This window comes from Argentina anserina, chromosome 6 (genome assembly GCF_933775445.1).
Source record: "Argentina anserina chromosome 6, drPotAnse1.1, whole genome shotgun sequence".
NCBI classification, from domain to species: Eukaryota; Viridiplantae; Streptophyta; class Magnoliopsida; order Rosales; family Rosaceae; genus Argentina; species Argentina anserina.
Genome location: NC_065877.1, coordinates 30,951,842 through 30,978,898, shown reverse-complemented (window position 1 = coordinate 30,978,898; position 27,057 = coordinate 30,951,842). Strand labels below are relative to the sequence as shown.

At 40.2% G+C, this 27,057-nt stretch overlaps 6 protein-coding genes and 1 long non-coding RNA gene across 8 annotated transcripts; 1 reads left to right on the top strand and 6 right to left on the bottom strand.

The window, feature by feature from the left end:
- Nucleotides 1-2,760: 2,760 nt before the first annotated feature.
- On the bottom strand, nt 2,761-6,731 carry LOC126798794 (pentatricopeptide repeat-containing protein At5g65560-like). The gene is made up of 2 exons (XM_050525852.1): nt 3,778-6,731; nt 2,761-3,177 (listed from the first exon to the last, which is right to left on the bottom strand). The coding sequence occupies exon 1, from the start codon at nt 6,694-6,696 to the stop codon at nt 3,964-3,966; it is 2,733 nt and encodes a 910-aa protein (XP_050381809.1). The 5' UTR covers nt 6,697-6,731; the 3' UTR covers nt 2,761-3,177; nt 3,778-3,963.
- A 695-nt stretch (nt 6,732-7,426) lies between these two features.
- Nucleotides 7,427-8,582, top strand: LOC126800568 (uncharacterized). Its single transcript, XR_007672722.1, has 3 exons — nt 7,427-7,674; nt 7,785-7,838; nt 8,461-8,582. It is a non-coding gene; the product is annotated as an uncharacterized LOC126800568 (long non-coding RNA).
- On the bottom strand, nt 8,540-9,732 carry LOC126800566 (chlorophyll a-b binding protein 151, chloroplastic-like). Its single transcript, XM_050527948.1, is given in 2 exon segments — nt 8,540-9,279; nt 9,587-9,732. Coding segments are annotated over 2 exon segments (798 nt in total). The 3' UTR covers nt 8,540-8,627.
- A 1,521-nt stretch (nt 9,733-11,253) lies between these two features.
- Nucleotides 11,254-12,691, bottom strand: LOC126800567 (chlorophyll a-b binding protein 151, chloroplastic-like). The gene is given in 4 exon segments (XM_050527949.1): nt 11,254-11,458; nt 11,460-11,900; nt 12,160-12,226; nt 12,229-12,691. Coding segments are annotated over 4 exon segments (789 nt in total). The 5' UTR covers nt 12,305-12,691.
- Nucleotides 12,692-13,030: 339 nt separating this feature from the next.
- LOC126800565 (chlorophyll a-b binding protein 37, chloroplastic) lies at nt 13,031-14,474 on the bottom strand. Its single transcript, XM_050527947.1, has 2 exons — nt 14,262-14,474; nt 13,031-13,924 (listed from the first exon to the last, which is right to left on the bottom strand). Exons 1-2 carry the CDS (start codon nt 14,405-14,407, stop codon nt 13,273-13,275), a joined length of 798 nt encoding a protein of 265 aa, XP_050383904.1. The 5' UTR covers nt 14,408-14,474; the 3' UTR covers nt 13,031-13,272.
- Nucleotides 14,475-14,806: 332 nt separating this feature from the next.
- On the bottom strand, nt 14,807-18,938 carry LOC126800564 (calcium-transporting ATPase 12, plasma membrane-type-like). Of its 2 annotated transcripts, XM_050527944.1 has the most exons (3): nt 18,052-18,938; nt 17,757-17,957; nt 14,807-17,649 (listed from the first exon to the last, which is right to left on the bottom strand). In XM_050527944.1, the coding sequence occupies exons 1-3, from the start codon at nt 18,328-18,330 to the stop codon at nt 14,929-14,931; spliced, it is 3,201 nt and encodes a 1,066-aa protein (XP_050383901.1). In that variant the 5' UTR covers nt 18,331-18,938; the 3' UTR covers nt 14,807-14,928. The 2 variants fall into 2 exon arrangements, with proteins under 2 accessions (XP_050383901.1, XP_050383902.1); XM_050527945.1 differs by lacking the exon at nt 18,052-18,938 and having other exon boundaries at nt 14,807-17,534; nt 17,757-17,857.
- A 1,177-nt stretch (nt 18,939-20,115) lies between these two features.
- Nucleotides 20,116-25,907, bottom strand: LOC126797256 (nuclear pore complex protein NUP133). Its single transcript, XM_050523913.1, has 8 exons — nt 25,665-25,907; nt 25,426-25,541; nt 23,515-25,329; nt 22,441-23,162; nt 22,161-22,313; nt 21,165-21,501; nt 20,927-20,994; nt 20,116-20,816 (listed from the first exon to the last, which is right to left on the bottom strand). The coding sequence occupies exons 1-8, from the start codon at nt 25,829-25,831 to the stop codon at nt 20,271-20,273; spliced, it is 3,924 nt and encodes a 1,307-aa protein (XP_050379870.1). The 5' UTR covers nt 25,832-25,907; the 3' UTR covers nt 20,116-20,270.
- Between the last annotated feature and the right edge of the window lie 1,150 nt (nt 25,908-27,057).

Below are 27,057 nucleotides of genomic sequence, written 5' to 3'. Positions count from 1 at the left end.
TTTTTGCATCACTAAACAAGGATTATAATTATTTTGATCATATTGTTTCAAAAGAAAAGACCAAAGGTTTTCTCTGCTACAAAGAGAGAAGAACAAAGTTGAGAGAGACAAGCTACTGTGTAAATTATAATATAGTGGGTTGTTATAGTCTTGAGCAACCCATGGACTCCATCAAGAATCAAGAAAAGCAATCCATTTTCCATAGTGGATGGCCTTCTTTGTTTGTTCCTTTGAAACCAAACACTTGAACCCAAAACACCAATAATTTAAGCGTAATAATTATTTATTTATTCTCTGTTGAGAGAAACATCTGTATAAATCACTGCAGGTTCAATTAGAATTGCAGAAATCCTTTGGACCCCCATATATTCCAAACCAAAAATAATAATTGTAGAAATAAATTTTCAATTAATGATAGAATTAACCCCATTGGGAAAGAAAGCCGCTGATACAAGACCAAATGGCTTCTCATCCTTCTGTTATTAGACTTGGCATACAATATTAAGCAGCATAAGGGGGTGTATTCGACTAAGATTCTATAGGATTTTCTTGTATTTGAAGAATCTTTTGAAATCTTGTAGTATTCAATTAAGATTTCAAAAACTCCTATGAATTACGGTAGTATTCAAAAATATATTGATTTTGAATGATTTCATTTATTAGTTGATTTTGTTAGATTTTGAAGTATTTTTACACTATATCATGCTTGTGAGAAATCAAGCATCTAGAAATGAGATTTTGATGTATTCTCTCTCTCTCTCTCTCTCTCTCTCAATAAGATTGAAATTTTTTATATCTTTGATCCTCATTCAAGATAGTTGCACCTTTGTGATATTAACCTTGTACCTTTGTTTTTTAGATGCTTATGGAAGTTTATAGAATTGAATCAAACTCATGTGACTTTAGGATTATGTAAAAATTAGATGTTTGTTATTGCTTAACATGTATGTATAAAGAATGTTGTTCCGATGAATTTTCTCTTGACATAGAAAATGATGAAGAACTTGATATGGAAGATGAGAATCTTGAACTACTTTCTCAAAGTCAACTACAACAAAGAGCAGAGGCTAATGCTTGGAGACTTAATATTGCTGAAGCTATGTGGGAATATAGACCACAAAATGGTGATAATGAAAGTCACACTACTAGCAAAAAAAACTCTCACACTGATTTTACTCACATTGACTATAATAAATCTGTGTGAGATACCAACTCACACAATTAACCGTGTGAAATGAGTATATGTGGACCCACACACAATCTCTAGACTAACAATACACACAAAAATCAGTGTGATAAGAATATATACAAAAATCCGTGTGTATTGTGAAAAGAATACACACAAAATTCAGTGTGTAATAAGATTACATACAAAAATCAGTGCGTGATAAGAATACACACAAAAATCAGTGTGTGTTGTGATAAGAAAACACACAAAATTCAGTGTGTTGTGATAAGAATACACACAAAAATCAGTGTGTGATAAGAATACACACAAAAATCAGAGTGTAATAAGAATACACACAAAAATCAGTGTATGTTGTGATAAGAATACACACAAAATTCAGTGTGATAAAATTACACACAAAAATCAGTGTGTGATAAGAATACACACAAAAATCAGTGTGTTGTGATAACACACAAAAATCAGTGTGGTGTGAGAACACTACGACATATGCCTTTATGCCTCTCTTTATCTTTCTCCCAACCCAACACAAATACATAATCTCTCAATCTCTCTTCAGTTCTATCTATTGGCCTCGTTTTTAGCAATTTCCCCAAATTCCTCCTCCCCCAATTTCAATCCCTCCCTCTCCCTCTGTTGACTTCTCATATCATTCTTTCTCTTCTCAACCACACAAGATGATGAGACGGCAGCAGCAGTAGAGCCACCATTAGGATCACCACTCCGGAATCTTATACGAGCTTTCCTCTCTTTATCTTTCTCCCTCACAAACTCCCTGATTTTGTTGGCTCCCATATCTCACACCACAACCATCATTAAGAGCAGAGGAGGGTGATATTTCCTCAATAAATTCATATCGGCTCCACGTGTATTATCTTTAACCCATATTGTTAATAGATCTCTGATCGATTTGTTATTAGATCATAATTTTTTTTGGTGTTGATGGATGGGTATTATCAGCTCTGATATTGTTTTTGTGTTCCTTCTTACCAGAAATTTTGCTCTATTTAAGATTTACCATAAACCAAAGAAGAGGGACAACGACATGAACAAGATCGAGATCCAAATCTACTGAGATGCAAGAGGCAGGACATCAATTGCGTATATTGTTGTTTTTTTCTTCTTCCAAGATTCACAATTTGTAGAGGGGATAACTTGTTTGAGAGATTAGAAATGAAGTAAATTCATCACTATAAATTTGAGATCGATTAAGCACGTATGAGAATGAGTTCTGGTGATTTCATTATGTGGATTTTGGAATATGATTGAAGGAATTATAAATTTATAAAAATTGTGCAAATTTTTTTTTGAGAAATAAAGAAAAATGTGAATTTAATGAATTTAGGACTAGAATGACGGAAATAACCCTGAAAATATGGTCAAAATTGATAGAGGTACCAAAATGGCCTAAATTTGAGAACTTTAGGTACCAAATGTCCGCTTTCATACATCAGGTACCAAATTGTCCAAGTAGCCAAACATCAGGTACCATAGGAGGAATTTACCCTTAACTACAGTCAGTCAACTATTAATGATCTGCATCTTGGAAACCAGAATCATAAAAGCTATTAGTTCAATCCAGGTTACAATTGTAACCAACTTTTGCTGATGATTTATAACAAACTGGTAATATTGACTGTACAATCAAGTTAACCAGTGATCCAACCATTCCAACATATTATGTAATATTTAGTTTCCTTTTCTATTATAAGATTGAGAATTATTATGGGAAATAAATAAGATGCAGATTACAAGTAACAAATGAAAAAAACGTTGTCACTAATCAGACGTCACCATATACTACCATAACCTGAGTAAATTTTATCAACGAATCATCGTGTAAAGAATACAATGAATCAATTCTGCAAGTTATATGTTTCGTCAGAATCCAATCTAGGTATCAGACAAGGTGTACCTTAACTAACATCATCTTGTCATAAGTTATTGAGGAAAGAGGAAGCTTTCCTATGAGAAGATCCAGGCTGCATCACCTGCAAGTACATAACGCCAGGATCAACCCTCCGTCCATGTTGTTATGCCAGCAGAAATGTGGTGCAAGGTTGTTACTATTTTACACCCAGCAAAAGATGATCATATATGTCAATTTCCCTCAAGTAACAAATGTACATAATTTGATTATAGAAAATACTTTAAGCAGATGGGTTATGAGGTGACCAATTTTTTTTTTTATTGTTTTTGATTTCTTAGCAAGACCACCCCACCACCATACAAGCTTTCAAACTTAAGCCATAACTTTGTGAACTGTCAATGGACAGAACACCATAAGCTGACTACCAGAATATACCCAATTGGTGCATGGTGCACCCAACCATTAAACATCACAAAAGCAATTAACATAGAGTATATACTTCACCTAGCTAAACTGTATGTCTACCTCAGGAACTGCTTCATTCGAACCAATTTTTCAATCTATCTCAAATCAAACCCTGACTATTTCTTTTAGTGAGCATTGAGCCATTGACACATATATTGCCATCAAAATCAATCAAAAGCTAACAGAACTAAGACTTAGTAACAATATAAAGTCATGGAAAGAAACATATGTTGATGAGTTTAAGAAATCTACTTACCATTTATGTATGAGCAAGCTGCAAACTGGTCACAGATGAGAATAACAACAGCTCAGATGGAACATGGGGCCATCTCTAATCACATTTACAATATATCCTCCTGATGACCACATCATTTGCCTTGTTTCTTTCATGTGTATAAGAATCTGATCAAAGTACTTCCAAATCTGTCTCTCTGTTAGCAATTTAAGAAGCCGCCATACTTCTTACATGAGAAAGTTCTCTGGCCAAAATAGCATATGTCTCAACCCAGAGAATGCAATTTTGAGATTCAATAACACGAAGAAGTTGCATGCATGGATCTGACTGCCCTTGCTTCAGTAACCCATCAATTAATACAGTCCAAACAATCTCATCAGCATTCCATTGGCATTCTAGCATACTTTTCAACAAAGTTTCAGCTTTGTCCATCCGATTTGCGCTGCAGAAAGCACAAATAAGTGCTGTATACGTTAAAAAGTCAACCTTAAAGCCTCTATCTGCCATCAAGCCGAACATTTCCAGAGCAGAGTTCAGTTTCAAGTTCTTGCAATTAGCGAAAAACAGCGGCCTATAAAACTCTATACAGGGATAAAGGCCTCTCTCTTTCACATGCTCCATTAACTGACCTACTTCTTCATATTTGCTATCTTGACACAAGCCACTGACTAAAACATGGTAGGTATCAATAGTTGGTTCACATCCATTCTCTGACATCCTAGCTAAGAGATTGCACACTATCTCGACAACATTGCAACTCTTGTCAGAGCTGGAGCCACACTGTACTTCATGTTGGGGCGCAAGGCCTACAACCTTTTCTTGGACCAACTGACTTTCTTTTTTCAACCCTTTAACCAAGACAGTAAAAGTAAAATAGTTGGGTTTGCAGCCAACATCAACCATTCGCTTAAGAAGTAAGAATGCATGATCTAGCCTACCAAGCATAACAAAACCATTAATGAGCGTGGTAAATGTTACCACATCAGGAACCAATCCTTCCCTCTCGATTTCTTCAAGCAGCTTCTCAGCATCATCAGCCTTGCCCTCGTGACATAACCCATAAACAAGTGAACTATAAGTGTACACATTCGGCAAGCAATCTTTTTCTTTCATTTCATGGAAAATCTTGAATGCAAGGTCAGTACTACAATTCTTACAGAGGCCATCAATTAAAGATGTGTAGGTAATGACATTCGGATGCAGTCCTTGATCCATCATCTCTTTACACACTTGCTTGGCTTTAGCAAACTGATTGTTTTTCGACAAACCATGTATAATGGCATTGTAGCTTTCAATATTCGGAGAGCAACCATTCTCTTCCATCTGCTCGAAAAATGACAAGGCAGCATCTACCTTCCCCTCATCACAGAATCCAACAATCAAAACGTTGTAAGTGACCTGATTTGGGTTAATGCCCTGTTTTAACATCTCAAGGAAAATACTAGATGCAAAGCTTGATTTGCCAGCCTTGCAATACCCAGAGATAACTTCATTATACGTCCACATATGTGGTTTACATCCTCTCCCTTTCATCAATTCTAATAACCTCAGTGCATTGTTTAGATTACCTCTAGTGAGGTATCCATTGATCAGTGTGTTATATGTAATCGCATTCGGAGATGGTCCCACTTCAAGCATTTTGCTTAAAAGAGCCATTGCATTGTGAATCTTTCCCATCAAGCATAAGCCCTTGATAATATGATTGTGTGTTCGGATATTTTCTGTGATAGCATAACCATGCCTCTCCATCCAATAAATCATCTTCAGACCTATGTCATATCTCCCTGCCTCAATTGATTCATTCATAATTGTGTTGAAGGTAACCATGCTTGGACCCATGCCATCCTTCAACAGCTTGTGATAGAGTCCAAGAGCAACTTCGAGTTTCCCTGTTCGAAACAACCCGCTGATCAATGTTGTATATGTATGAATGTTCGGATAACAACCCCTGTTTCTCATACTTCTGAAAAGCCTGATGGCTTCCAACGGTTGATTTGCCTCACAAAGTGAAGTAATTGGGACAGTGTAGGTATAAGCTGTGGGTTCGATCCCCTTTTCTATCATCTCATCAAGCATATCTAATGCCTCATCCATCCTCCCCTCACTGCACAACCCATTGATAAGTGTCGAGTACGTAACTGAATTCGGGTCACAACCCGCCTTCACCATCCCATCATAAACCTCAAAAGCCGAATCTAAGTTACCATTCCTACAATGTCCGAGAATCAACGATGTATAAGTAAAAACATCCGGCAACATTTCATACATAATAATCCTGCTCAAAACCATCTTTGCCTCCTCAACCTTGCCCTTCTTGCACAATATATTGATCATAGTATTAAATGTCAACAAACTCGGCTTAACCTCACTACTCATTATCTCATCATACACACTTTGAGCTTCACTAACCATCTCAAACTTTCCCAACTGAATCAAAAGCGTATTGAAACTATACAATGTGAACCCAAAACCATTTCTTTTCTTCTCATTCAAATACCATATCACCCATTTAAGCTCTTCTACATTCCTACAAGCCTTAACAAGCAAAAGCCTTACATGGTCTGCAGGGCCGAAACGGTGCTCCCTCACAAGCCTATCCAGCATTGAAACAAAGCAGCTCATGTCATGCTTGTAGGGCTTTCTCCTAGAGACCCAGAAGAAGAATCTCAAAGCCGAGTCTGTGTTTTTATGAGTCTGAATGATCTTGAGCATATGATAAGCTCTGAGATTGAGGATCAGACCCGAAAGCTCTGAGCTTTTCTCCCATTTGGGGTCGCTCAGAATGTCACAGATTTTGGAGACCAAGTTTGGTGAAGGGTTTGGGGCAGAGTGACAGAGATGGGTGGAAAGGTTGGAACTTGATGGGAGTTTGGGGAAATGGGGAGGACCCAATAGAGATTGGAGGGTTCTGAGAGTTGGGGTTTTGATGGGTTTAAGCATCTTGGACTATGTGGGGGTCATGAGAGATTGGGGAAGATGGCTTCTTTTCTGGGTTTTGAGGAGAGGGGTTGGTTGGTAGGGGAGAGTGAGTCGACTCGGTGAGTTGGGGAACGTGGTCATTGGAGAACCATAGGGTTAGGCATGCTGTTTGCTTTGTGAAACTGAGGACTGGGGGGGGGGGGGGGGGATGAGAGGTCCGTTTGATACTCACACTCGAACTAGGGTTATTTTTCTTACGGGGAAAATGGTAAAAGGTTAAAGTAAAAGTAAAAACGCCTTTTCCGTTTGAGGGTAAAGGTAGAAACTAAAAAACTCAAAAGGGAACTGTCGACTAATCAGGCATGGTTCTGTTTATTTCCAGGAGCCTAGAAAGCGATTGTCCGGTTAGCACTAAAGCTAGGTGTTCCATTTCAGGGTGTTAGGCGGTCGTGTAAGGGAAGCTAGGTGGGCGAAAATGTGTTAGGCAGGAGCAGGCGAGCTCGATTTTCTTTTTGTTCCACTTCTTGAAAACCAAACGGAATCCAATTACATGATAATCTGAGTCATGGTAAGAGTGTAAGCAAGAGCTGCACCAGCAACTCCAATGATGACACCGTACTCTTTTCTCAAGTCTCAACTCTCTATCTCCTCCTCTCCAAACAACCTCAAACGGCCACCACCATAACGACGTCGTCTAACCCTTCCCTCTCTTCCTCCACAAAGCTTGTCTCTCCTCAAAAACCTCGGTTGTACTCGAAAGGTGGAGACTTTGGTCCAGCAGGTTCATGGGTTCCGGGCCGAAAGATTGGATTTGGACGGGAGGTGTTCGACGAAATGCCTGAGCATGGCTGTGATTAATGCGTATATGAAAGGTGGAGACTTTGGAGTTGTTTGGTCAGATGGTAGAGATCAGTATAAGCTGGGATTCGATGATTGCTAGCTGGTCAGTTTTGGATGAGCTTAATTTGAGGTGCTCGGATACATGGAATGTCGAAATAGGTGATTATGCTGCTCAATATCTAATTGAGGTTTCTCTGGATACTGTTGAACGTTATGTTGTGCTCCCTAACATGTATGCTGCAGCTGATCAGTGGGAGATATTTTCACAGGTAAAAAAGAGAGGTGTCAGAAGGATCGAGGATGCAGTAGCATAGAGGACAGAGGTATGCTCCCATGAGTTTATTTGGGCGACAAATACAATCCCCAAGCCTGATCTGTTTTCGTATTTCTTGCTGAACTGATTGACTTTAATCTGCTGATCCCCAAGCCTATGCTTAGTCTTTGCATTCTGTGCAACTACTAGTATCACTTTGAGTATAAGCATTTGTGTATGTGTACACTTATATGCTGATATGCATGATAATATAGGCCATTGTTAGGGCGTGTCTTGACGTGATGTATTAGTACGACTTGTTCCAATCCCATAAGACCCTCATTGAATTAGGGACGTGTGTGCCCGCCTATAGTACTGTATTGGCTAGAAATGCATTGGCCTTAGTAGTAATTCAGGCTATATTTTACAGTGAGATGATTTACATCATTTCATTAATTAAGTTGGGCTGTTTTATTGTTTTACTTTCTATATGTGTAGTGTGCTCAATGTACAGATAAAGATATGTGGAAATTTAGAATCAATGAGATAATCATGTGGTTTCAAAATTGTAATTTTCCTTTCTGTTTTGATAGTTAAATTTATATACATCTCCCATTACTACATTCGTGGTTTTGATTTATGTTACATTGCAGCAAAATTATGCATCTATTCATGATCCCTTGAATATGCAGGACATTTTACTGGATGAAGTGATTTTGATACAAGAAGCTTCTACAACGAGATTACATCAGAACTTGTTTCGGAAAACAAAATACATCTGAACTTCCAAGGAAACAAACTGCACAAAATCAAGAAATTTGGGTACTGTTACAGATCAAAAGAATTAAAGTCAGCTTCTTCACTTTCCGGGGACGAAGTTTGTGGCATAAGCCCATGCATTGTTAGCCACTGGGTCAGCAACATGGGCATAAAGGTTCTCAATTGGTCCCTTTCCGGTAACAATTGCCTGAACAAAGAAACCGAACATGGAGGTCATTGCCAGCCTTCCATTCTTGATTTCCTTCACCTTGAGCTCAGCAAAGGCTTCTGGGTCATCAGCAAGTCCAAGTGGGTCAAAGGCACCTCCTGGGTAAAGTGGGTCAAGACCCTCACCGAGAGGGCCTCCTCCAACTCTGTAACCCTCAATGAAGCCCATGAGGACAACCTGGCAGGCCCAGATTGCCAAGATGCTCTGGGCACGGACGAGGTTTGGGTTGCCGAGGTAGTCCAGGCCGCCCTCGGAGAAGATTTGAGACCTGGCCTTGAACCAAACAGCCTCGCCAAACTTGACACCATTCTTGGACAAGACTTATGGAAAGACACAGCCCAATGCACCAAGCATGGTCCACCTGCAGTGGATCACCTCAAGCTCACGGTTCTTGGCAAAGGTCTCGGGGTCTGCGGATAGTCCAGCAGTGTCCCATCCATAGTCACCGGGGAATTCACCGGTCAAGTAGGATGGAGTTTGCTCGGAGAACGGTCCCAAGTATTTTGGGCGGTCAGGACCATACCTGTTTTGTTATTTGCAGTCAAAATGTGTCAGCATAAGCTCAAGCTCTTCACTTCAAAGGTATGATTTGTTCTTGCTAACAAAAATTATATGATCATGCTGATACTTATAATATTATAAGCACTAAACTAGTATATACTGCTAAAAGACTACCATATGATTTAAATTCCTAGAGTTGTTCTATTGCTGACTATATTTACTTTGTGCTCCATTCCTAGCCTTCACTACTGACTGTTAATATTGGAAGTTATAGTAAGAATCTTTTCAAGAATATAAGCGACAGGCTGTAGCCAAGTTAGTGATGTTACCATATGCTTTCGGGAGCACTCTTGACAGTGCGCCTCATTGTGATGCGCCCACCACCAAGGCCTCCAATCTTTTTGATGAGCTCATTCGACTGCTTCAATGCGGTCTGGCCGGCAAATGCTGATTGCTGGATGTGAGATGTTGCCATGGCTATTTTGTGGTTTCAGGTTGGCTGGTGTTGAGTGGGCTTGAGATGTTTAGGACTAGGAGAGACTGGGGATTTATATTATGGGATTGAGATATGATGTGGATTAGGATATCTACACATCAGCAAAATTATAGTGTTTATCGATCAGGTATAGATTTCCTTACTGATTCTTACAGGGAGGATGTTATCTAGTAGCTATGGGGCAGAAGGCTGCAATGTGTATGGTTGGAGAATACCAGCCACATAAGCCTGTGTTTTGGAAGTTCTTGCCTTTCTGGCATCTTAAACCAAAAGGACAAATATTTTATATGGCTGCTGAATAAGCTCATAAGAAGCACAAACTTTATGTTGGTGCTCTTTATTTATAGATTTATTACAACTTCTGTTAGATCTATTACATTTACACGCGGAGTCTATTCTCATCAACTGAACCATCCTTTTCCAAGTCTTTACTTACTGGTGATCAGTACAAAAATAAAAATTCACCAAAGCATACTGACTTGTATTAGAACACGGTACAACTGAGCAAGAGCATTCTAGTATATTTACCACCGTATGGGGCAAATGCAACAGGTATATTCTGGTTGTCCATTGCCTTGGAGGTTCTTATGAATCCCTTGCATTAAGAGCAAGTTGTTCAGCTTGATCACATTAACTGCTTTGCTCGAATGCTTTCCACTCTTCTGAAATTTCTTAACTTCCATCACGAACCCTCATTTGTCCTAATATCTTTAATGCATATGACTATTTTCGAGCCCATAAGGACACGATACTGATGATATGCCCAATTAGCAACAGTTGGCAAATCTTGAACTGAGTTTTCAGAAAGTTTTTTTTAACAACCAGAACATTTCAGATGTTTGCATCATCAACTTTGATGGTACATACCTTTCAGTTCTGGCCTGTCATTGTTGTTGTCATGTTGTCAGAAGGGTAGAGGCATATGAGCACCAAAAGAGCAATCAGAATACAGAATTACATACATATAATGCAATATTATGCAGACAAGTATTTGATATCTGAAATTTCTATTTGGACTATCAACCTCAGTTACCAGTCTGAGGCATTATGCTGAGATTATACTGAAAGATGTAGCCTCTTCCATTATGTCATTGACACTGTTTGGGCTGAAGGCTTGTAGAGCTGCTTCTTGTCTTTTTGATTCATTCATAATGGATCCCGGCTTAGTTTGCCTAGTGTAGGTGGAAAGATTATTTGTCAATGGTGATGATAACATGGTTTAAATTTTTATATACTTCTAAGCAGTCCATTTAATTGCTTCTGGTTTAAAGATATAACTTATATTGCTCTAAAGCATGCATCTGTTGACATGAACGCTGCAATGTGCACCACATTTACACAAATAAACAGTTATCTTTTTTTTCTTGTATTATTTTCTTTTCTTTTGGCCAATAAACAAATAAGCTGTTTCAAGAAATAAGGCGCTGCATCTTTTCACTGGTACAGGAAAATAACATTTTTTTTAATGTTGCAGATGAAAAGCCATCAATCTAGGTTTCTTCACTTTCCAGGGACGAAGTTGGTGGCGTATACCCATGCATTGTTGGCGATGGGATCAGCAACGTGGTCATAGAGGTTCTCAATTGGTCCCTTTCCGGTAACAATTGCCTGAACAAAGAAACCAAACATGGAGGTCATTGCTAGTCTTCCATTCTTGATTTCCTTCACCTTGAGCTCAGCAAAGGCTTCCGGGTCATCAGCCAGGTGGGTCGAAGGCACCTCCTGGATAAAGTGGGTCAAGATCCTCACCTAGTGGGCCTCCACCAACTCTGTAGCCCTCAATGAAACCCATGAGGACAACCTGGCAGGCCCAGATTGCCAAGATGCTCTGGGCGTGGATGAGGTTTAGGTTTCCGAGGTAGTCCAAGCCGCCTTCAGAGAAGATCTGAGACCCGGCCTTGAACCAAACAGCTTCACCAAACTTGACGCCATTCTTGGACTAGACTTCTGGGAAGACACAGCCCAATGCACCAAGCATGGCCCACCTGCAGTGGATCACCTCAAGCTCACGGTTCTTGGCAAAGGTCTCGGGGTCTGCGGATAGTCCAGCAGTGTCCCATCCGTAGTCACCTGGAAATTCACCGGTCAAGTAGGATGGAGTTTGCTCAGAGAATGGTCCCAAGTATTTTGGGCAGTCTGCGCCATACCTGTTTGGTCAGTTACAGAATGTGTTAGCTTTCAAAGGTAAGATGTAAACTTCCTGATGCCAGTTATGAATATTTTGTTGTTATATACAAATTAACTCTATACTCTTAATATCAATTTAATGCTCGATTTGTTTTACCAGTGATTACATCCAAGTTTATGGATCCGTCCATTGATCTTAAGCTAACTGCTGCATCAGTCTTCATAAGGGTTGTTTGTAGAAACTAACTTGTACCTCAAGGCTATATCCAAGGTACTTACCATATGCTTTCAGGGGCACTTTTAACAGTGCGCCTCATGGTGACACGGCCGTCACCCAGGTTGCCAATTTTCGGCTGATCTCATTTGACTGCTTCAGAATGGTCTGGCCGGAAAATGCTGACTGCTGGATAGGAGTGGTTGCCATGACTGTTTTTGTGTTTGAAGTAGGGTGTGGTATTGATCAGGTGCTGGCTATGAATGGAGATGTTTTGAACTGGGAGAGTCGGTCCGTATATAATGGGAAGGTGATGATGATGTGGATTAGGATATCTACACATCAGCAGCAATCTATTGTTTCTGGATTGGATTTAGATTTCCTTAGATGGGTGGCAGGTTCCTTTGACCCTATGGGAGGCAATATGCTGCATTATGTGTGGTTGGTTAATGCAGGCCATAGAAGCTTGAAATTTGGAAGTTCATGGCAGCTCTGACCAAAAGGACAAACATTTTATAGGTCCACTTATACTCTCGTCAAATTTCTAAATGGATGCTTTCTATTCGTAGATTTATGGTAACCCCAGGTTTGATCTGTACATCGAATGCTTTCTCGTCTTGGTAACATTACCCCCAGCATTGAAGAATTAACTTGAAACATACTTTTCTTACCTAGAATTGAAGATTAGCTTGCAATTTAACACTGCCCATATACTTTTACTGACTTGAGCATCACATGTTTTTGAGTCTGTGAACGTATCAATATTGTAGTAATGTAGTTAGTCTATCTGAACCTATCAACAATTTCTTCCTCAGTTTGCCCATTTTCCTAATGCAACGAGGAAACCTATCAGTTCAATGTTCAGAATATGAATGTTTTCTTACTTGTTATTTGCTTTAGGTAGTTGAAGCAGCTCATTTACTTATGATTTAGATTTACCAATATATCGCAGTAATAAGTTGCATCTGTTGACATGCACATGGTGGATGTGCAGCACAGGTAGACAAAACAACGAGTTTCAAGCACTAGAACCGGGTGTTTTTTTACTGCACACAGTGGTTTCCTCACAAGGAACATCTACTAGTAGAGTACATCAGAACTAATAACGGGGTCCAGAGAAAGACAACCTCAACATAGCTAACAAGTTTGGGTAATACAGACGATTCTCAGTTTCCGCTTCACTTTCCGGGGACGAAGTTGGTGGCATATGCCCATGCATTGTTGGCCACGGGATCAGCAACGTGGTCGTAGAGGTTCTCAATTGGCCCCTTTCCGGTAACAATTGCCTGAACAAAGAAACCGAACATGGAGGTCATTGCCAGCCTTCCATTCTTGATTTCCTTCACCTTGAGCTCAGCAAAGGCTTCTGGGTCATCAGCAAGTCCAAGTGGGTCAAAGGCACCTCCGGGGTAAAGTGGGTCAAGACCCTCACCGAGAGGGCCTCCTCCAACTCTGTAACCCTCAATGAAGCCCATGAGGACAACCTGGCAGGCCCAGATTGCCAAGATGCTCTGGGCGTGGACGAGGTTTGGGTTGCCGAGGTAGTCCAGGCCGCCCTCGGAGAAGATTTGAGACCCGGCCTTGAACCAAACAGCCTCGCCGAATGTGACACCATTCTTGGACAAGACTTCTGGGAAGACACAGCCCAATGCACCAAGCATGGCCCATCGGCAGTGGATCACCTCAAGTTCACGGTTCTTGGCAAAGGTCTCGGGGTCTGCGGATAATCCAGCAGTGTCCCATCCATAGTCACCGGGGAATTCACCGGTCAAGTAGGATGGAGTTTGCTCGGAAAATGGGCCCAAGTATTTTGGGCGGTCTGGACCGTACCTGGTTTATATCAATTACATGTAATGTGTAAGCTAGTGTAAAACTCAGCAATACGATCATCAACGTTTCTTTTGTGTAATTCGATTTAGAAATGTAGAGTAAATGATTCATATGATATCTTTCAAATCCATATATTATAAGTGATATTACAACTAGATCGAAGCATTAGTCATTTAAATTAGAACTTTGGATGGTAAGTGATAGCATATAGAATGAACTCATGTTGAATTATGGTGTCATTTCAATGTAATTTCACAAGTGACCATAATTTTTCTGGTGCAACTTTTACAGCTGATCAATTCATCATGAATACGCAAACTTCTCAAAATGTACTTACCAAATGCTTTCTGGGGCACTTTTGACAGTGCGCCTCATGGAGATACGGCCACCGCCGAGGCCGCCGATCTTTCGGACTAGCTCATTTGATGGCTTCAAAGCAGTCTGGCCGGCAAAGGCGGATTGCTGGATAGCAGAGGTTGCCATGACTATGTTTCTCTCTGAAATAGAGGTTGAGTTGTTTAAGCTAAGAGATGAGGATGTTTAGAATAGGGAGATAGTGGGGGGAGGTTATAATGGGAATGAGGAGATGATGTGGATTAGGATATCTACACATCAGCAGCATCCTATTGGTTCTATTTGGGATTTAGATTTCCTTTCTGATTCTTCCATGGAGAAGTAGAGGTGTTTCCTTAGCCATCTGGCAGGGAATTGATATGCTGCAATATCTGTGGTTGGTGATTACAAGCCACAGAAGTTTGCATATTCAAGTTCATGTAGCTCTAACCAAAAGGACAAATATTTTGTTACACAAATTTGTACACTTTCTTTATTTCCACTGCTAATATTTTAACTTTTTTAGATTGCATTTACAAATATAAAAAATTGAGAAGAAGATATTAACATTTACAATGACAGTGTGCAAATTATGCAGAGGGTATGGAATACAATGAAACCAAAACACATATATGGATTGTTTACCATTTCATGTGAAACTAACCTAAATACTATGTTGTGCCTATATGTGCTTCATCTGCTTCGAAACAATATGATACAGAGAAGATGAGGAACAATGAAGCACAGATGCAAAGTCTACCTCTACTTGACATCCTCAAATTTGGAAGAGAAAGTGACAAGTTTTCTCTTCGAAAGTGAGAAAGTTGTGAAATTATGGCGCAATGAAATGGCCATGAAAGAACAGCAAGAAAGAGGCAAAATGCCCACTGTACTGCATCCAACCTCACACCACTGGCTAGTCCTTTCCCAAACTCAACAATCACCACCTGCATGATCATAACAGCTCCAAAGGCCATCAAAAACCAATAGCTCTGAAGAACAACATTCAGTACTTCCTTGTTCACTAAGTCCATGGCCCTAAACAGATTAAGAACCTGACACAAGGTGTAAATGTTGAACACCATGGTACCCCGGACGCCTTGGTTCATGCTCGGTATTGCATCTCCCATGAAATGTAAGAGCAGCAAGATGGAAGCCTGGTATAGAAATTGAATGATTATGGTTTTCCATATGGCATTGGTCATGAGTGGCTGAGTCCTAGACGCCAGTGGTCTTTGAGGAAGTAGCTCCTGGCCTTTTAACTCCATTACCATCATTAGGCCACCTAGAAGACATGATATCAAGTTCACCCAAATCAAGTGAATTGCGGTCAATGGTGAGTCCCCTGAATGCATTGTTACTACTAATGTTACTAGCAACCCTGATATGCAACATGTGAGCTGAACTTGACAGAAGTTCTGAATATTGTGGTAAGCACATCTTGCATACTTCAAATTGAGGAACCACAAGCAGTCATCTTTAACTATCATATCAGCATTGTCTCTAGCCTTTTCAGTGCTCCAGATATTCTCTGTGATCCCAACATCAGCTTCTTTCAAAGTCGGGGTATCGTTTACATTTAGCCCTCCATAGAATGCCACTATGTGACCATTTCTCTTTAGGCGCTCTACCATGAGAAGCTTGTCCTTTGGGAGAGAACTTCCCATCACAGATATCAAATCCACCCTATTCATCCTCTCCATGGAGTTCAGTCTTCGGAAATCAACACCTTTAAGTGCCTCATCACCAGGGTTAAAAATTCCTAGATCAGAAGCTCGAGCATTCACTATTGAGAGCTCGTCCTCGGACACCAATTTGATTCTTATTCCAGCATTTCTAAAAGCCTCCACTGCCATTTTCAGCTCTTCTTGATATGGACATTTCACTCCCACCACTGCAAACAATTGGAAACCGTATTCAGTGACTTCCTCAACATCTGTTTTCTTGTAAGCATATGCAATTGGTCTAAGACCCTTCTCCTCCATTCTCTTAATCTTTTGCTTAAACTCTCTCTTCTGGTTTTCCATAATAGGGCTTTCCTCTGTCTTATAAATGTAATGTGAACACATGTCTAAGATGGCTGATGCATCCCCATTCACATGCAGCTGCATGTCTTGTTCATCACTCCCAGTTTTCCTCACCAAAATGGCAGTGCATTTCTCAGTTGAGCTTAACTTACTCTCTTTCAGAATTGCAAATGGCTGTTCCAAAACCTCCATGTCAGTAGTACCCCATCTGTTCTTGATTGAAGAAATGAATGAATCGTTTGCTGCGGTGGCAGAGATCTCTTGACATAATCCTTTCAGAGCAAATTTTTCAGTCTGATCAGACTCCACTTCATTGCCTAAATCCTTTTCACGTATCCAAAAGTCTATAACCTCCATCTGGTTACACAACTTCTCACTAGTTGTTTCGATGCAGATGACTGTTATGAGGCCCAAGGTAACACAGGCTAATGGGTTCCGAGGATCTGCCCGGTTCTGGATTACCTTCTTCTTCCATTGACAAAGTGCAAGGGAAATCACAAAAGGCATTCCATGTTGTATCCCTATTACCACAGTAGCAAGAACACTTACTAGAGTAGAGACCCTTCCTTGAGTTTTCAAGTAAAACTTCTCGAAAATATTCATCAGCAGGCTCACTGAAACTTCTCCTTTCAGGTCTGGCCTGTCATTGTAGTTGTCATGCTTCCTGAATACTAGTAATCGTATTAGCACCACAACAGCAATCAGAATTGAAACAGAACAGGCAAGATACTCCATATAAGTATATGGTTTGTCCAACAAAGCTTGTAATAGAGTCTTCCCATTTGGATTGTGATCCTCATTCACCAAGCTCAGCATTTCTGCAAAAGCTGTATTGACACCAACAGATGTCACAACCATTCGACCCTGACCCTCAATAACTTTTGAACCAGATAACACAAATGGGTTGTTTTCAAAATCAATTGTGGGGCTCAATACCTCATCCAAGACCAATTCAAGACCATGATCTATGAACAAGCCATCAGCAGGAGCCTGATCACCCTTCTTCAAATGAACAATGTCTCCCACCGAAACATTTGAAACCATAACCGCTCTAGATTCCCCATTTTTCTCAACATTCACCAGAGATTTGTTCCTTTCCATCAACTGCTTCACCTTCTTCTTCTCTTTGCGATAATTCCCAGCTGAAGGGAAAGCAACCAGTACGAGTACAGTAATAAGTATGGCAACACCGTCATGCCACCCTTGTTTGACTCCTTGCTTCATGAACTCAATAGCAAATTGCAGAACAGCTGAAACGAAGAGGAAAAAGATTGTGTACTGATTGCAAGCCTTCAAGAAAAAGTGAAAGAATTTTGTAGTCTTGCATGCTAGTTGTGGAGATTGACCACCATCACCAGCATGATCCTGTAATTTGGTGGATCAAACGACTTAGTAAAAGTGTATGATCATTCTCTGTCAAGTTAAACTAAACTCAAAGAAGAGGATTAATTTGCTGCTGAAGCAGTTGCTACCTCAGAGTGAGACCTGAGAAGTCTTGAAACACCATCAACACCACCCTGTGCTCGCAGTGCATTCAAGTCCTTCTCTCTCACAATGCGAGCAACCTCCTTCAGATCTTGGAGAGGGATGTCAATCACACAGTGTGAGGCAGCAGCATCCGGCGGCGTTGTTGGAGTCGCTGGAGCTAATAAAGCCATATAGACAGCGCGATCCTGTGACATGGTGGATGAAATGACTTGGTAAGTTTAGGCACAAAACATTAACTTTAAAAAAATGGTTAACCGTTTAATAATTGTAAATTGCTACCTTGAAGTAGGATGTGAGGTGTGAGACGTTCTGTCTCACGTCAAGGGGAGCAACCCAGTTCAAAAACCGTCGATGAAAAGGGGCCTTTGCTCTGCGGAGGCGAGGTTTGGTTCTGGTGCGCCAGATGAAAACCCCAATAGCGATGTACTTAAACCAGCGGCTCTTCTTGCGGTGCTCATATTGAACATAGCCACTCACTGTTCGAAGGAGAAGGCCAGTAGCAAGAGTCGGGTTGCTGACGCCCGGAGAAGCTTGATCACCATTGGTACTGTCTGACATGTTTCTTGAGCAAGAAAATCAGAGAAAAAAATGGAAAAGAATCTGGTAGCAGAACCTTGCAGGTTAAAATGTTAAAGACAAGCTTGTTAAGACTTTGGTCTGGTTAGGAGCATTAGACAGGATGATCAGTACTGAGTCCAGAAGCTAGAGTACTCAATCTAATTTATGCAGATGAGGAAAGAACGACATGACTGATGCTCATTAGCAGAGGTAATTAAAGTACTCCAGCAAATATACTGCAAATACCAATGAGCCTTTGCTCCTAAGTCCTAACTTTGCTCAAAGTAATGTAAAGATATATGGATAACTAAGATCTCAACGAGTTATTGAGTGCTTCTAACAGCTCAACGAAAAAGTATATGCTCTCCTACGTAAGTATGCATGGCAGAGAAAGCCAAAACGTATAGAAAGACACCGAAGGAAGAAAACAAAAGGTAAGAAGACAAAGATTTGATCGACCAGATATGGAAAGGGAGCTATATATAATGGGTTAGAGACTTAGAGCTTAGAACTAGGACAGGTGGGGAGTGAGGGGAGTGATCTTGTCAGACAAAAAGAGAATTCTTTCTATAACAGAACGAATATGCAGTGCAACAATACAGAGAAGAGAGAGTGGTGAATTTGTGAGTTGTAAAGAGAGCTATTGAACTCATTTTATAGGCAGCTGGAGGAACCAGTTAGGAAGCTTCCTCAAGATTGAAGTTACCAGGAAGCTTCTCTTAAATATTATTTTCTTTTAACTGTTCCAGAGTCCCCTAGCCTTGTTGACATGTTGACATCGCTGCAATATTGCCCAGAATATACCCAGAAGCGCTGCCTTAGAGATAAGTTTGATGACAAATGGGGTATAAAAAAAGTGGCAGTTAATCTGATCAGTTTGTGTAGTAGACTTACACTACCATTCTTCTCCCTTCAGGAAGTTGGTAATGGTAGAATGCCATGTGTACGCGGTTCTGTGGAAAATTGGAAATGGAAGGAGAAGACTGACTTTATAATTCCATAAAAATTTGAGAGACAAAAAGAAGGAATATTAGGGTTCTTTAGACTTTGTTTTCTATTAGATTAGTAGTTGGGAAGGGACAAGCATGCAAGACAACAATCTCATTCTGTCTTGGTTAGGTTGATAGGCGAATTTTGATGAGATTTGATTACCCGTCGAACTTATGACTTTCATAGATAAATGCAACTTAATGTTGATTTTGCATATATGGAAATGAACTGTGGCATGCTGATTATTTGAAATAACCGATGACGTGAACAAATTTCAATGTTAGTAACAGAGAGAAATTTAAATAAGTGAGAAAATTGGATTTGTAAATGCATTAGAATCCATTCCAATTATTGTTGGTAACTAAAATGAACTCAAACGCTCTGGCAGGTTCAGTATCTCATTTCATGTCTCATGTTACGAACAAAGCTTTCCGCCGGAAAACATACAATTCAGGCTGATACTATATAGCATACCTACCATTCTTTAGGATCCGAACGCGCTGTACGCGGTTGTGTGGAAATGTATACAGAAGACCGACTTGGATAACGATAGGTTTATTTTCCTGTAAGAACTAGTTGTTGATACAAGGCCAAAATTGTATTGGCTCAAATGAAGCACACGTAAATGCAAATCAGATGCCATTGTGCAACATCAGCAAATAATTTTCAACTGAACAGTGATCTCTTCTAATTCATGGTAATGAAAAAGTACTCTCCGGCTATCTGACCAGGTTAAAATTCAGGTTCACCAGTTCTTGCATTTCCTTTGTTATTGAAAACCCTAGAGTTAGTAGAGCTCATATTCGGAACAAATCATTCTCCCTCAAAAAGAAAGCAAGGTTAAGAGACTAGAGAGCTGTAAATCCTGTAATGAATCAACTAGTAAGCTAAAGGTTCTGTGTTAATTACAGTCGCGTATTAAGAAACAACAACTCATCAACTATTGACTGTCATTCCATAGGAACAGGACCCTCCTCTATGGTATCGTACTGTAAACTACCTAGCATGATTGCAGTGAGCATCAGCTTCCCTGCCTCCGAGTAATCCTTGTGCTGCATAAGTATGGCCTCCACAGAAGAACCTGAATCTTTCATGGTTGAGGGCTCCATAGTTTCTTGTCTCACTGTGAGCACTTCATCAAACCCTTCTTCAAAAGTCTCGGCTTCAGGCCCATAACATCTACTTGAAGCCTGAAAAAGTACCGTGTCCTTCAGGTTCTGCAAGGTTTCCTCATCACTCCACCCTTCAGATACTGATGCTTGGTACAGTTTACTCCAATCATCTTGATCAGCGGCATTTCTCCAGCAATCCTCTAAAAGACTTGCACGGGTTCGGCGAAAAGAGGCGCTGGTCCATGCAAGTACATCAAACGCCCGCATGGTGAGCTCGGCGTTTTCACCTTCAAGGCACAGCTTGATAAGATCTTCGGGATGAAGTAGCAGCTTGTCAAGGTTTTGCTTTGTCTCATCCGAAGAAAGGAGTTCCATCACTTCTTCCTGCAAGAGAACATGCTCGGAATGAAGAAAATCAAAGTTCTTTTACATAAAGTAAAAGCTAAACTAAGATGTTGTAGTAATCCATTCTAGAAAATTTTGTCTGAACTAACCTGCACTTTTAGGATCTTCAAATCAGCCTCAATGCGTTTCACTTTGAACTCACAGTCAGCATCCTTACCTGGTAGCAAAGCAAATAATTTAAGTGGTCACATAATACTCTACATTAGTTCAAACCAAACACAAAAGAAGTTATCCCATATTTTTCTCCCCGAATGATATTTAATAATGCAGCTACAACACCCTGAAGCAGTGAACCACACAGGAAAGGAAGGAAAAATTAGTAGGAACCTGCAATTGCAGCTATTTTCGAGAGATTCAGAAGACGCTTTCTATCTGCCAGCTTCAGTAATGTAGTCAATTGCCCAGGACCAGTTTCATCTTCAGCCTCTGAAATTGAGCTTTCTTCTTGAGAACAAGCTAATTCATGAAGAGTGTCTGAAGCTGAGGAAAACTGATGAAGAAACACTTGATGAAGCCACAGAAGATCTGGATGGTACTTTAAAAATATTGAGAGTGCTTCATGAAACTCTTCCCCAAGCCTGAGAAGGTTGGAAAATTGTTTCCTCGCATACAGTTGTTTAAACACATAGTAACTGAACCCTCCATTAGGTCCCATGCTGTCATGCTGTATATGATAAACAATTATCGTGTAAATGAGAAAATCAAAAGATTTATAATTATTTATTTCAATTAAAGTGAAAAGAAAAAGGGAAATCAAACCATCAATCTCTGCAAGGAAAATGATAAAGATGGAGAAGAGTGAAACATAACATAACATTGGAAAATGGTGAAAATATATATACCTAAGAAGACATAATTGTATTATTGTAGATTTCAAAGTTTTTAAAAATACAAAGAGAGAGAGAGAGAGAGAGAGGTTCAGAAAACCAACCAAGGTATGTCAATGTGCTTCAGTGGTTAATTGAAAAACATCGTTTTGAACTACTACAATTAATAACTGTGCACAAGCACAAAAGTCAACCACTTAAAAAACATGTTTCGTCACAACACCACCACCAAATAACTGAAGCTTCTGCAGCTTTAGCTATTTAAAGCACACCACTTCATCAAGGATGTGGAAACAGAAGGACAAGTTTGGCTCTAAACTTGATTAAATCATTTAGGTCTAAGTGGGGTCCGACAGCCCAAAATCACATCACATTTAATTAAAATGTCAAAAGTGACACTAGTAGATCATACGATGGGTGAAGGAGCAACAAAGAAACCATTCTATAAGTATCAGAAACTGTTAATAAACGAGCAATATCAAAATCAAAATCATACCATCAGATTTTTTAGTAATTCAGAATCATCAATGTCACAACATATTTTCCATAATATACTGTAGCATTCGTGCCGCTTTGCCATGGGAAGCAAACATGAAGAAAGCTTCCCAAGAATTTCTCCATTGACCTCATCAGATCCTTCAATCAAATTCTGCAAAAAAAAGAAAATTCAACAATGTATACTTATTCCGGACCAAAATGACAAGGTAAAGATATTGTTGATAAAAATAATTAAACTATAAAATATAATAATTCTTTCTCGACATGATAAAAATTACCTCATGCCCAACTTCCACAGAATCTTTGATTTGGTTATATAGTGAGGCCATAAGTGCATCCCTTCTGTTCCAATACTCATCCAATAAGCCTTTGTGTTCTTGACCTAGTTCAACTTTAGCGGTGACAGAACCAGCATATGCCTCGAGCAGAACTTCAGCCAGCACTTCTAGATGACAATATAAATCTGATTTTGAAGAGACATCAATTTGAGATGCCTCTTTCAACAGTTGCAGCATAAAGGAAGCAACCTGCCACATCCCATTGCGTACAACAGCTTGGCAATACCAGGGGGTTAAGCACTCAGGTGGTGGATACCACAAGTGATGCTCGTTTCTGTATTGCATTGCTGCACGAACAATACTCACACATGCATTTGAGAGTTCACATGCTCTTTGTACCTGGACCCCAAAAGGCTGCCCTGCAGGGATTACATACTCCAGCTGCTTGTCTAAGCAGGAAAACACTTCTTGAAGATCAGAAACTTTACTGTAAAATACTTCAGCATTGTCTCTGTCCATTAGAAGGACTGTATTCCGACGGGTTCTATCACCAACTAATTGAATAAGATCCCACAGAGCACCAGATATTTGAGTTTCTGAACTAGAGCGGGAGGTGTTGGGTCCACTGGAGCGATTCTGGCTGATAATGTTTTGCAATTCCCGTAGTTGAATCATTCCAGCCAGTTTTTCACCATGTTCCAAGATAATTTGCAAAGAATATCCTGCCAGTAAAAACTAAAATCTTTAGCATGGTCAACAGAAGCCCACTGAAGCACTATTTCATATACTCATTAAGCTTATGATTCCAAAGTAATAATTAATACTCCATACCAGATATAATGGAGAGACAAATTAGCAGTTGAGCACAATAGAGAAAATAAGAAGCTCCCTACATGGTTCGCTTATAATTGTCCAGCTCATTTCTAAATAAATAAACCTCTGGAATATAGTCTAAATCCTAATCAGTCAATATGTGACAGTATAGATGCGTATTTATACCACTGAACACATTGCTTTTGACATGCTGACATCAAAATAACAAATGTTGCAAGTAGATTACTTATGAGAACATACTCTGTTTAGAACATAGCTCCTCATGACATTTGGAAAGAGCAAGAAACTCCAGAAATTTTGTATGCTTCTGTTGCTTATCCATGAGTTGGGAGGATACCACGGCCATTGCCAAAATCTCAGCTCCTCTTGTTGTTGTCCAATGTTTAGCTAAGGTATCAACAATTGATTTGCTCAATCGTGCAAAAACATTTGTCTCTCTGTCCCTTTCAAATGCCCCAACATTTTTTAGCTTTTCAAGTGATGCATCAACCTGCCCATGTAAATGATAATCATGAAAAAGCTGGCTCAGTAAAGTTTCTGATTCTTCATCTTGGGCAGTTTGACGTGAAATTACAGGCGTAACCCTTTGTCTATCTCCAGCATCCCATGCTTCAGAACTAGCCCTTCTAGGAGCAAGATTACCTGCAAATGTAAGGTTCTTTCTCTCTTCTTGTGCGAATCCCTCATTTGAGCTACCTTTACGTGATAAACTTCGCTCAGGAGGTTCGACTCCACCAATCATAACAGCCTTCTCGGGTATTGCCCATATCCCTGCGTTTTCAGTTAGAACAACCCATGCCCCTTCTTCACCATCATCTGAAGAAGGAAGAATTGAAGCATCTAAAACCTTTCCAGCATCATAAGGTAGGTCAAATTTATAGAGCCGTGTAGTCGTCCTATAATAATGAGATACTGTCGCAGTTCCATCACCAGAAAGTATAATTGCTGATCCAGAAGGCTTTCCCCCTACCCGCAGTCTCATGGAGAATAAGAAGTCTTCATCTTCTACTCTTGCTTTTGGAATGATCACCTGGATTGGATCTTTTCTCTCTAAAACTGTTTCTTGAGCAGATGATATATTACCTCCAGATTTATTTTGCATGGTCAAAAGAGAATACTGTGTGTAGCTTGAACTACTACCTCGGTCCAAGCAGAATGTAGCAACTAGAATGGTTGTCACTTTACCATGATAGTCTACCTGCATGTCAAGAGGCCAGATTCGCTTCTGGCCAGCTAAATCCTTCTTAATACCCCGCTCACCATCTGAGCCTATAATCTCATGAGACCAGAGCTTTGACACAGCATAATCAGGAGAAAGCTCAATGCTAAAGCATTGCAGCTCGCAATCTGTCAGAACAACAAATTGCCGGCTGGATTCCTGCACATTGAGATTTGGAAAACACCAGGTCAGTGACCTTGGATAGCCCTTGCTGCCACTGTCACCCCCTTGGGAGGATGAAGTCTGATCGTGTTGATATACTTTCTCACGGCTAACACCAGAGTGGCTACAATGAAACTGCCATAGCTCACCATTCGAACTACAAGCAACTGCAACACACTCTTTTTGGCAATCAGGGACTGCACAAGCAATGAAAGAGTTAAAAGTACAAGATCCGGTCAAACTACTCCTGTTCCTGCGAAGCAACAGCTGCCTCCTTAGTGGAGTCTTCCTATCAACGGACGAGGAGGACGCCACCTCCAATTCATCAGAAGACGCAACACTAACCACCGGATCAGCTCTCCCTTCACCGTAAATATCAGGCCAATACACCACAGCCCGCGTCTTCTTATTACACAGTACAACACCAGCCGAGCTACATTGCTTCACGACTTTCTTCGTTCTCATAGACACATTATCCCAACTAACAACACGCAGCATCCACGAGCTCCCACCGCTCCTCTCTCCACCTTGGAAAACACTCCCGGGAATCTCAAGCACCGCGCAATTCGCCGACGAAGCAGGAAACAGATAGCTCCAGACAAACAGCCTGCTTCCGCATATAATCCATGCCAACGATGTCCCTCTCTCCATCCCACCGGACACGGAAGCATCACCTGCAACAACATTCAACAGTAAACACACACTACATCCTCCTCAAAGCTCTAAATCGATTTGGAAAACCTAAGCTAGATGAAGCAGATTACACTAACCATGAACATGCTTCTGGAGCATACTGGCCTGTTCATCACGAACGACTTGCGGAACCTCGCCGACATACACAGGCTTAATCTCATCTCCTTTTTCGTTTTGATTACTCGGTAGAACCCTAGAAATTTGCAGAAACAGCTCAAATCAAGCATGAGATTTACATTTACTAACACAGCTCTGCTATATAAACGACTGGAATCGAGAAATTGAGGGGTGATTGAGAATGGAGGGAGGTGTTTACCTGGCGAGGACGGAGAGGCGAGGAGCCCAGGGGGCGGGAGTGCCGGTGGTGGGGCGATTGGGGACGGAGGAATTGTCCGGGGAGGAGCGGCGGATCTCGGAGAGAGGAGTGGCTGGGTCGCGGCGAGGGTTGGCATTGGGCCGCTTTTTGGTTCCCGGAGAGAACATTTTCCGGCTTAGTTTTCACGGCGAGAGAAGAGAGAAAGAAAAGAGAGGGAAAATTGTTGTTAGGGGTTTTGGGTTTTGGGAGAGCTCGCGAGAGTCACAGTCATCGACTCATCACAGTCCTTGCCTTTTTGACCCTCGAGTTGGATGGTTTTACTTCGTTGTTTTTTTACTTCGTTTTTTTTACTTCGTCCTAATGTTGAGCTATTTGATATGTCGGTGCTTGAGTCGGAATATTATTCATTAAACTTGAGGAAATGTTCATCGGGTCAGTTTCTGACTAAGAACACAATGTTCAGCTATTTGTGAATAATGATGAATGTAATTAACAAGGTGAATATATAACTTAACCAGGTGAATATCACTTAGTGCCCTAATATATAACTTAATGCATATACTGCTTCATTCCCACCAAAAAATAAATGCATATAGTGCCAAGTGCCAACTACATCTCAGAGTAACAATGAGAATCTTCAATTGAGGTTCACCAGTAAAACGTGTTATTAAGTAACCTCTCAAGTCTAGCGAGCTTTGATATCAATGATTTTTGGCTCCTAATCTGTGCTTCATTCTTTGTTTACATCTTCAATAAAACCTCTCATCAGTTGTGTTAATTATAATCAAAAGCAAATCGATTGGTTTGAGGTCAAGTCAACAAAGCCATCCCTAGTTAAGCACTTGAGCCTATGCAGATATACTTGTCCAGTTGCATCACTTGGTCCCCCCCTCCTCGTGTTGATCAGTGCAAATCTTAATGTGGATGGCAATTATGTGAAGGAAAATTATACACGATTGACGATTCATACTCATGTACTTATGAATCTGCCCCTTTTGGCCGAGTTTTATATATTTTGTATTATTTTCAACTCCTATTTTTAGTTTTCTACTATTAAGTTTTGAATCAGTAACCTTCATTATAGATTATATACTCACGATACAAATTTACTTATCAATTAACACACAAGACGGTTTGTTTTTAAGAAATAATGTTGATCAAAACAGTGAAATTTCATTTTAATGAGTGAAGTTACAATATCATTGATAATAATGCATATCACAAGCCTATTTCACCATGTAATTTCCTTTGTAAGAGTTTGGTGCTAGTAACACCAGACATATAAGGAAAGCAAGGAAAGGTAAGAAATCTTACGTATTCATTGTATTGGGTTTATTAATAAAGGACCACGTAATTAAAAGTGAGTTTACGGGAGCTAGATCAAGTGGGTGAC

Excerpts from the sequence above, each read along its gene's own strand:
- LOC126800564 (XM_050527944.1), bottom strand. The coding sequence starts at position 18,330 with ATGTCAGACAGTACCAATGGTGATCAAGCTTCTCCGGGCGTCAGCAAC. Across the intron at positions 17,958-18,051 it reads ACCTCACATCCTACTTCAAG|GATCGCGCTGTCTATATGGC; the intron begins GTAGCAATTTAC and ends ACCATGTCACAG. Across the intron at positions 17,650-17,756 it reads TTCTCAGGTCTCACTCTGAG|GATCATGCTGGTGATGGTGG; the intron begins GTAGCAACTGCT and ends ACCAAATTACAG.
- LOC126800565 (XM_050527947.1), bottom strand. The coding sequence starts at position 14,407 with ATGGCAACCTCTGCTATCCAGCAATCCGCCTTTGCCGGCCAGACTGCT. Across the intron at positions 13,925-14,261 it reads AGTGCCCCAGAAAGCATTTG|GTACGGTCCAGACCGCCCAA; the intron begins GTAAGTACATTT and ends GATATAAACCAG.
- LOC126797256 (XM_050523913.1), bottom strand. The coding sequence starts at position 25,831 with ATGTTCTCTCCGGGAACCAAAAAGCGGCCCAATGCCAACCCTCGCCGC. Across the intron at positions 22,314-22,440 it reads CTGTGGAAGTTGGGCATGAG|AATTTGATTGAAGGATCTGA; the intron begins GTAATTTTTATC and ends TTTTTTTTGCAG. Across the intron at positions 21,502-22,160 it reads AATTACTAAAAAATCTGATG|CATGACAGCATGGGACCTAA; the intron begins GTATGATTTTGA and ends TATCATATACAG.
- LOC126798794 (XM_050525852.1), bottom strand. The coding sequence starts at position 6,696 with ATGCTTAAACCCATCAAAACCCCAACTCTCAGAACCCTCCAATCTCTA.